A 10598-nucleotide genomic window follows, 5' to 3' on the forward strand; every position below is an offset into this window, starting at 1 on the left:
CGCAAAGCAAAGGTGACCTGAAGTGAAATTGTGTGTGTAACTGTACTCTAATGTAAATATCCTAGCGAAAATGTTTTCTCTTTCACAGCCTCCAGATAATGAAGTACTCAAGCTAAAAAATGTTTGGCATTCATTCTGTGCTATGGCTAAATAGATCATTAAGTAGTTGAGTTGCAGAAGTAAGAAGCTATAGTCCAATCAAATCAGGCCCTTTGAAAAGGCCCGTACGGTGATAGAACATGATGTAGGGCTTTTATGACATCACTCCCAGGGACTGCCTGACTCATCCAATCCAGAGCCAGATGACAATCACTTCCTGTGGCTGTGACACAATGGCTACTGAGGTTTTAAAGTGGCAGTCAGGGACCGCTCTTTCAATGAAACTTGTGAGTTTATGTCGTATGAGTCAGAGGGTTGCATTATTCACTTTGTCTTTAAATTCCTCTTTTCTTCCCTGGCTCTTTAATAGCTATTAGCATCTGATGGTAGGATTTTGTCGCAGTGGTTTTCCCCACTTGCCTTGCCTGTGTCTTATATCACAACATAACACACCTGTATAATTTTAGATGTTTTACTTTATTTTATTACAAACCAAACGAGAACAAATGAAAAGAGAGATGCATTATTGACATGTTCCGCACGGTGCCCGAATGGACTAAACAACACTGTCACTGATTGTTCGGTTCCACAATTCTTACACAGTGACGGATACCAAGAAACAAATGAAAAACAAAAAGGCAAAAACAAGAACAAAGACAACCTCTGAAAAAATAAACAAATGAAAGTGAGAGAGAGCGAGAGAGAGAGAGACTGAGAGGAAAGAAGGGAAAAGTGCGTATTTTGACAAAGCCTTTCAGTTATAATAAGGAATTGCGAAACACTCAATGACAAATAAATCACTTGCCATAATACTCATTTGAAAGTCTTCATTTGAAAGGGATACTTTGCCAAGGGACTGGGGGTTGGGGAAGAGGGGTTTGCTTGTGGGGTAAATAAATTAACTCTTTCTACTATCCTAATGATCTGAAGTCAGTACAGGTTGAGGCCTAACTAAATGTAGACTACAACAGCAAGCATGTAAGGAGTTGACGACTCCTGGTTAACTTGAGCTCTGTGCACTTACTGAACTCTGCATTGATTAAGGCGCGTACAGCATGTCAGTGTGTACATGTGCAGGACATTTGGAGTGAACCAAGAGTGAGGAGAGAAACAAAAGACCAAAAAAAATATCTTTGCCTCTGAGTCTACTTCCAGAGACATGAGTTTGTTTGTTTTTTCCAGCTTGCTGATTTTGGAGAATAGCGTTATTTGCGTTACAGTCTCGATACGTCTCCAGGGTTTAGACCAGAGGCCTGGATTATTAGCGAGGCCCTATCTGAAGAGAGTTTAAGCAAGACAAATTATTATTTTAAATTCCGAAGTTCGTTCAACCTCCTCGTCCAACGTTGGATATATGATCGGTTTGATGTAGAGAAACATGGAGGAACGAAAACTAGCAGTAACAGTAATGACTAAATAGTTTCAATTGATTTTTTTCCCTGGTCTTTTAATTTGGTAGAAGCTTCATAATTGCAACAGCAAGGACAATGTCGACAGCAACGGCAACAATAATAATAATAACCGTAGTCATAATAACAAGAATTAAACACACGAGAACACATTGAACCAAGTTTAAATATGCAAAGGATATCACAGAGACTTGTAAAAAGGTGGACTAGAAACTTGGAAAAATAAACAAGAAAGAAAGAGAGGGAGTTGTGACGGAGGTCGTGGACAGAACAGAGGTCACAAGGGGTTTTGTTTGGGGGAGTGGGGGGTATCAGGTTTATAAGGGAGGGTGGGCAAGTAAAAGGATAGCTTTGAAATAGCTTGCCACTGTAAAATGAACGAAACATTCTCTGAGAGAGGGCCGCCTTGGGCCTGCGTCTACTTATACAGTTGTGAGGCCTTTCATAAACAAGTCTTTAAGAACACCCCGACTCCACTCCCCTTTCCCCAGCAACCCCTCTGACAGAGGAGTGACCCACTGCTAACGGCTAAACTTTCAAACTGATTGCACTGATCAACAGAATACTTAAGGCCGTCGTACATATGCCATCATTTTGAGTGGGGGGGGTTACAAACCTTACACCACGACACACGGTAGATCTCGCCATTAAAGTATTAATACACATTACATTCCAGCTAAAAGAAATCCTGGACAAAAGAAATCCATGACATAGCAGTATGATGCATCTACGAAATGGCTATGCGTAGTGCCACAATTTTTGTTTATGAAGCCTGTTCACCCGTCGTCGTCGTCGGCATGCCTGACCAGACCCAATTCACCCGTGGAAGGTGCCTGTGAAAGTCTGTTCTGCCTGTCTGCTCTGACTGTCTGTTCTGACTGTCTGTTCTGACTGTCTGCTCTGACTGTCTGCTCTGACTGTCTGTTCTGGAGTGCCATGGTAGAAGGGACACTGATGCTTCTCTCTGACATTAAGCCACTGATGAGACAGTTATTCTTTTTTTTTGAGCGAGAGAGAGAGAGAGAGAGAGAGAGAGAGAGTCGCGAAAGCGCAAGCACTATTTGACGTGATGTGTGAATGCGGACATGGTGAGTGATTGGCGGGAGTCTGCTAGTGAAGCATGCCTGCGGGGAACACAAATGCCGGTCGATGGAGGTGAAATGTTTTTCTCTTTTTTTCCACATACAGTCATGCAGCTTCATGTCGTGGTCACTGGCAAGCTAACAACGTGAGGGTTTTGTTTTTGTTTGCATCGTACGGTTGGGAGCGTTTGTGTGTGTGTGTGTGTGTGTGTGTGTGTGTGTGTGTGTGTGTGTGTGTGTGTGTGTGTGTGTGTGTGTGTGCCTGTGTGTAAAATATTTCTGGGACTGAGTTGCTTTGAGGCAGATAGTGTGAAACATGTGAAAGCAGAGGAGGAGAACAGATGCTGGGAACACAAGTGTGTTTGTGGGTTTGGAGTGTTTGTGGGTGTGTCTGCAAATGTGTTTGCAAGCTTGCTGGGCAAGACTGGAGAGACTGGAGATTGTAAGCGCAGATGTTTGAGGATTTGGGACTTGGGACAGCATTTTTTCATTAATATGTATATGTGTGTGTGTGTGTGTGTGTGTGTGTGTGTGTATGTCTGCATATGTTTATGCATGTAGGTGTGTGCGTATGTCACTAGTCTATGCAAAAGCAGTCAGGGGGCAAGATCTTCTTAGCATCAAAGCACAACCCAGCTGTGGGAGTGTGTGTGTGTGTGTGTGTGTGTGTGTGTGTGTGTGTTTGAGGTCTACATAAGGGACTTCAGTGGGACTCAGTCGTCGATGCAGATGACCTCTCCGCTCCTCTGCTCCCTCCCCCGCTGGGCCATCATCAGCTCAGCCTCACGCTGTTCCTTCTTCACCATCATGGGAGGGCCATTAAGCACTGTGAAGACAAACACACACGCACACCACACACACGCATGCACGTACACACCACACACAGACATAGACACAGACACACACACACACATATATATATATATTTATATTTATATATTCCTCATCTCCACACATTTGTCCTTGCAAAACCTACATCATATTCAAGGCTTCTGAGACCTGTGCCAGAATATCTTGACTTTTCATTAACATGGTTAGGCCACACTAGTCTTCAGCCTCCATACCCTACAATTACACATACCTGCTGGAATGACCTCTTCCTCTCCTCCGCTTCTCCCTACGTTTCTTTTTCCTCTCCATTTTTTTCTGTTTTGACTTTTCCTTTCTGCCTTTCTCTTTCAGCGACTTCTCTCTTTTTCCTCGTCTGTCTGTGGTCTCTTCATTCTTTTCTCTTTCTCTTTTTTTGCCTTTAAGTTTTTTCCTTTCTCTCCTGCTGTCCCTCAACCGTTTCTTTTGTTTCTTCCTCCGTGCTTTTGCCTTCCATCTCTCTTTCCATTTTAAGCAGGTCATAATATAAAAAAATAATACAAATTACAATAGAACATGTTATCTTACAACACCAAAGATCACTCTCCACCAAAATCAACTGACAACATGTTTTAATGAGGGAACTTATACATTCATGGTACCATAATACTGCATATCATCATAGTATTCATACATATTTATACAAAATAATGCCAAGAATAACCTCAGTTTGGTAGTACGTTGACTAAAGTAGGCATGACGATTGAGGATCACATGGTTTGCAGTCTGCGTGTGTGTACAAACACACTTCTTCCGTGTGCATACGTACAAGTGCATAGCAGATATGTTGCTTAGGAAGAAGCTTCAGTCTATTAGCTACACAAAAACAACTCTTTGGAATGACTAACTTGGTCTGTCCATAGGCAATGGGACAGCCTAGTAACTCCCGCCTTGAAGAAAGATACACCGACTCGTGAATCAAATGGCCAGTTGGTTTTGGTGTAATAGTGAAAAGAGCCTGGTGCACCAGCTTCATAACCTTTGACCTCAGGTACAGGTTCACGCCTAGCTACACTGAAGCCCCAGTCTGGCTAAATCCCAGTCTAACCCATTAGTATCAGCGCATCCACTTTTTCAGGAGCATCTGATTTTATTTGGGTGTTTCCCTTGGGTTCTATCATTCTGCTTTACCGCTTACAATAGGCCCCAATCATAGCACCTCTGATTCAGCCCATCAAACTCTTCAGAAGAATCTGATTTGTAGACTCTGCTAGGTCATGATGTCATTTTACAGGTGGGTAGCTCACGAGGATCAAGATCGAACAGCCTATATTAAACAGAATCCAGCAATAATAACGCCTAACAGGAATGAATATGTCAAATCTTCAGTATCAGTGCCATGAAACTGTTGGTGATGTTGACAACAAAACAGACCAGTTAAGCAGGGAAGGCTACAGTTCTTAGAGAACTACTATCTCTTAACTCCTTCCTCACCAAGCATGGCGTTACCGGTCAGATCACCCAATGCAGACAGGGCAGGAACATTCCAGAATCTTACAAAGATGAGGTATTAAGTGAATGACTTAAAAAAAAAAAAAAATTCTCCATTACTGCATAAAACATTGAGCTTCTCTGTTACTGCATATTTCTATTGTATTGTATTGTATTGTTTTCTACACACTTTCTTTGGTCTGCTTTGATGAATCAGACGCGTGGTGCAGATTCATTGGTAGTGCTCAGTGAGTCTTGCAGACATAGTGGTGTGTTCCATACAGTACGAGAGGCACCAGGGATCGTTTCGAAGCCAAGTGCTGGAGGGGGAGAGTGTGTGTGTGTGTGTGTGTGTGTATGTGTATGTGGGGGAGAGGGAGAGAGAGAGAGAGAGAGAGAGAGAGAGGGAGAGAGAGAGAGAGAGAGAGGGAGTGTGTGTATGTGTTGGGGGGGGGGAGTTGTTGAGCGACTGCCAAAAGAGGCCTCCGTGATGCAGAGAGGGATCCTGCTTAGTCACAAAATGAGCAGTGGAGCAGCCCCAACGACCGCACAGGGACGACAGAGTGAAAGGAGAGAGAAACAGAGAGAGAGAGAGAGAGAGAGAGAGAGAAGAAGAGAGGCAGCAGGCCAATCTCAAAGATCCACAAAGGAGTCCAGGATTCGACCCGACCACCCTTTCATCGTCTCTGTGGGTTCTCGCGCGTTAGCTCTGCCTGTGTGCCGGCCGTGCACTACTACTCACTACTAGTCCATGCACATGAAAAAAAGAAAGGAAAGTGGGAAGAAAGAAAGAAAAAAACAAAAGTGGTGTGAAGGTGAGGACTGTAGCGTGCTGCACTCTGGCAGTAGGGTTCTCTGATCTGAGCCGATCTAAACAGCCACTGCCGTTACGCAATGAATTAGTGACCCCTGCAGCCGAGTGAACAGGCCCTGACTCCCTCCCCTCCTCTCCCCTCCTCTCCCCTCCCCTCCTCTCCCCTCCTCTCCCCTCCTCTCCCACGCACTTCCAGCTTATCACACATGGCTGCATGCAGACTAAAGCAAGCGTGGAGCCACTTCTTGTTGCCCAGTTTATCTCCCTCAACTCCCTAGATCTCGCTTGCTCTTTCATCATATTTGCCAAACGCACGAGAATGCTCAAAGTGGTTATTGTTTATGTAGGAGGGTGTTTATGTACAGTATGTTTATGCGTGTGTGGGTGTGAGTGTGTGTGCCCTTACGCATTACTGTATGTGTGTGTGTGTGTGTATGCAATTATGCATGTCTGTCTAAGTTCGTATGCATATTTGTCTGTGTGTGTGTGTATGTGCACATATGCTTATCTGTCTGTTTGTGTGTTTTTGTGTGTGTGTGCACATATGCATATGTGTGTGTGTGTGTGTGTGTGCACATGTGCGTGTCTTGTGTGTCTCTTTGTGTGCACCCAGACAGTATTTTCCCACAGCATCGAAGTCATTTGATCTGCGTAGAGATTTGCTGAGGGAAGCCGGTCTGACAGGTTAGGCCCTTCAGGGAGAGAGTGAACAGGAGTAAACTGTTTTTACTTTCAGGCCAAAGGTGTCTTTGTTTGTCTCGCTCCCATTCATGCAGCGACTGCACACACTCACTCATCAAACACAGCCAAGTCATCCACACTGAGTCATCTTTCATTCTGTCATAATTCACACACACACACACACACACACACACACACACACACACACACACACACACACACACACACACACACACAATAACACACACACACACACACACTTCACTCTATTTCTGTATCGAGTCTCACACGAGCCACGAAAAATGCTACAACCACACAGCTGCTTGTGCAACAGGTCCAGGACTGGTCACTCGTCCCCCTCAACCACAGAGGCTCTTGGGTGTGTTTTCAAGTGTAGTACAGAAAGAGGAGGAGGTGAGAGGGGACGCTTATCACTGGTGCATCTCCACTTGCAAGGTTCATTTTGATTGGTCCGGGGGTAGATTCGGCCAGAAAGAAGTGTTGTTTACGATTTCCCATGTTCCCTTTTCTTCTCCCCTTGATATCTCCAGTATGAGGTGGTGAAAAAAAGAGTGGAGAGTGACTGACCGGAGCGACTCTGACAGTTGCGTTTTCCAGTTGTGGTTTGTGTACCTTGTTGCTTAATGAGTGTCTTCCAAGGTGGAGAGGCCAGGAATGTGACAGCAACCTTGGTGGAACACTCCAGTTGAGGAAAGAGAACATAATAGAACATCTTTCTCTCTCTCTCTGTGCATGTGTGTGTGTGTGTGTGTCTGTGTGTGTGTGTGTAAGTGTATATGTGTGTGTGTGTGTGTGTGTGTGTTTGTGTGTGTGTGTGTGTGTGTCTGTGGATAGGCTGGAGACTACAGTGAAAGGGTTTCGGAAGCATTAGCGAGGAGAGGCACACGGTGCTAAATGCTAACTCTCAACCCAGTTGAATACAAAAGAGAGGCTGACACTAATGAGCGTAAAGGACTGAGGGAAAGAGATACAGTGGAAAGAGCGAGAGAGCAAAAGAGGATTTCCTGGAGTAGTGAGAGGAGAGGTGGAGAGAACAGGCTGGAGAATGTACCATCTGCCTCCTGCCTCTGACAAGTCCAAATACCTCTCCTCTCCTCTCTTCTTTTTTGCCAAAACAGGGTCAACAGAGTAATTCCTTCATTTGGTCGGCTTCTCACCTCCTTCACTCTCTCTCTCTTTCTCTCTTTCTTCCTCCTCTTCTTTCTCTCCTCACCTCTAATCCTCCTCTCTTCTGGCGCTTTTCTCTGCCTGTTCACATTACTCCTGATGACTTTATCACTTCTGCCTTAGCAGCCAAGAGGTGTTTTTCTCTTCTCTTTCAAGTCGGAAAAAGGGCCTCCCGTTCCCTCTCTCTTTGCCTCCCTCTCATTCTATCTGCTAAAACCCCAACCCCCCCCCACCACTCCCTCTTCCCTTCCTCCCTACATGTCTATTCTCCCCCCCCCCCCCCCACCACTCCCTCTTCCCTTCCTCCCTACATGTCTATTCTCCACCCCCCCCCCCACCACTCCCTCTTCCCTTCCTCCCTACATGTCTATTCTCCATTCTCTCATTCTTTTTTCCTCTGCTTTTTTGTTCCTATCCCCCTTTTTCTCCTCATTTGTTCTGTCCCTCTCTCTCCCCCCTCTTGTTCTGTCCCTGTCTCTCTGTATGTGGAGGCATTATGTGGCGCCCTGCTCCCCTACCCTTTCTCCCCATCTCTTTACAGGAAAATGGAATGTTCTTCTCCGTTCTGCTCGGTTCCACTCCGTTCTGTGTTGCGCACATCCCCCCCCCTCCCGTCCGCGGTGTTCCTTTCAGGGCTTCTTGGGCCGTCCGTTGCGCGGCAGGTTCTCCACCGTGTTGCTGACGCGGTACTTGACGATGATGCTGTGCACGGTGGACTTGGGCATGTGCAGCTCCTGCCCGATGGAGCCCTCCGACTTGCCGTCCTTCCACAGGTCCACCACGCGCTGGCGCTGTGCCACGTCATGCTCCTTGGTCTTCAGGCAGGAGCCGGCGTCTGTGGGGGGCACAAAGGTGGCAGACTGTAGACACTGCAGAGGGGAGGGAGGGGGAGGCACAGCAGCAGCAGCAGCAGAGGCAGTAGGAGCGGGAGAGGTGCGAGCTGGGAGTTGTAGTGCAGTAGTTAGGGAGAGGTGGAGGTGGTGGGGTTGGGCAAAGAGCAGGAACAATTGTATCATAGCTGGACCCTAAAAACACACTGAAGTAAGGGGAAACGAGTGTGAGTTGTGGTACTGAAGCTAGGCCCCTAAGGCAGGAGGTCTATCCTTGTAGGAGAGCGGATGGGGTGGAGGAACAGGGCCTGAGCAACAGGCGTCGGGACGGTTGGAGTTTTGGTGGAGGTCGTGGTAGTGCAGTACTGTTGATGTCAGCAGTCTCATAGAGACACTCAGAGGCAAAGCACTCAGATGCAGGGTGAGGGTTACACAGTTGCCAAAACAGTTAAGAAATGACAAGAATGAAAGAAAGTAAAAGGTATGGTGATGAGTAAAAGGTGAGGGTATCTGGTGGGGCTCCACTTCACTCCCATTCCAAGTTCTGCCAGTTTAGTTTGCTGACTGTTTTTGTTTGTTTATTTTCCCTGGGGCAAGACTGAAGGTTTAGAGGGCCATCATTGGGTTTAGGGTTCAGAGGGACGCCACACGCAGTACAATGGGAATACGGACGATAAAATGCACATTCCACCTCTGGAGACATTTATGTTTCTGCATCTGCTGCTTGCTGCTTGTGCAGACCACAAGAAGCCTGGACATAGTGGAGATGTAGAGAAAAAAAAAGAAGGAAGCTAGAACGGTCACTTGACTGCACTCGCATTTTATTTACAGTCTGTGAGTGGGAGGGGAGTTGGAGTTCACGCAACACTCCTAACCCCCCCACCACCACTATCCCTACCACCCTTCTCCTTCTCTTCCCCTTCCACTCCTAACCCCCCCCCCCACCACTATCCCTACCACCCTTCTCCTTCTCCTTCTCCTTCTCTTCCCCTTCCACTTCTTTTTGAAGGCGTTTCATTTTCTATTAATCTCTTGTTTTGTCTGTCCTTCTGGCGTCCTCTCCGCTCACTCTCTCTGGCTCTCCCCGCTCTGGCTGTCTAAGACGGGGCCGCTGCGGCCAGACCTCTGGCCAGACCCAAGCTCCCTGTGCGCCTCATATTTTTAGCCAGCCTGAGTTCACTGCGTACAGCCACCCCCCTGTCACCCCCCTTCAACCCCCCCCCCCCCCTTCAACCCGATACCCCCCCCTCCACAGCTCAATCAAGCCCTCCACTCCGCCGGGCCAGGGGGCCAGTCTGGCCGAGAGGCTATTTTTGCGAGCGACAGGAGTCAGGGGTTTAGCACAGGCCTCCAGGGGACCCGCTAGAGGGAGAGACAGAAAGAGTGAGAGAGAGGCCCCTGGGCCTCCAGATTTCTAGACGGCTATAGTCATTTTTTTTTACTCTCACTCTCTCTCTTTTTTTTCTGTCTCTCGCTCACTCTTTATAAAAATATCTCCAGAAGCAACATCAAGAGGGGGGAAAAGTCTGCGAGGAGCGAAAAGAAAGGGAAAAAAGCAAAGGAATGAAAAAAAAGAGGTCTGAGCTCTGCTGAGCTGTAGTTTGGCACAGCGAGCATCAATGTAACTGCATTTTTTCCCTTTTCACTTGAGAGAGCGAGAGAGAGTGTGTGTGAGTGGGGGGGAGGGGGGGTAAAAGAAACTCAATCCTCACGAAAGAAGCAACTTAGTCTTTCTCAGCATGTGGTGATTACATACATCAACACACTTCAAGTCCCAATGGAGTCCCAGTGCCGCATACACACAACACACACACACACGCACACGCACACTAACACGCACACGCACACACATATATATACACACACACACACCAGTTATTTCATCCCACCAATGCACTTAGTTGAACTCTTGTTATTCTCCCCCCCCCCTCAAAACAAAAACACACACACATTTGTGTTTCACATAATACACTGACATCTCTCACCAAAACAAAAATAAAAAAGAAGCGCCACTCAACACAACAGGCTGTCTTTCTCTTCTCTGCCTTGCGCTGGCCTGGACTGCCACAGGACCCCCCCCCCCCCCCCCCGCCAACACTCCGCTGGGGGTATTTAGTTTAATTAGAATGGAATTATGATCTCACTCGACACTTAATAAGAACAATAAGGGTTTCAACACCGCCTCCACACTTCATCC

At 46.8% G+C, this 10598-nt stretch overlaps 1 protein-coding gene across 1 annotated transcript in view; it reads right to left on the minus strand.

The window, feature by feature from the left end:
* Positions 1–557: 557 nt before the first annotated feature.
* The window catches only part of chd3 (chromodomain helicase DNA binding protein 3), a 61381-nt gene continuing 51340 nt past the window's right edge, over positions 558–10598 (minus strand). The window contains 1 exon segment of the mRNA XM_080838780.1: positions 558–3416. Within this exon segment, the coding sequence (XP_080694906.1) occupies positions 3304–3416 (113 nt within the window). The 3' untranslated portion in view covers positions 558–3303.

This window comes from Sprattus sprattus (assembly GCF_963457725.1).
Source record: "Sprattus sprattus genome assembly, chromosome: 5".
Lineage (NCBI taxonomy): Eukaryota > Metazoa > Chordata > Actinopteri > Clupeiformes > Clupeidae > Sprattus > Sprattus sprattus.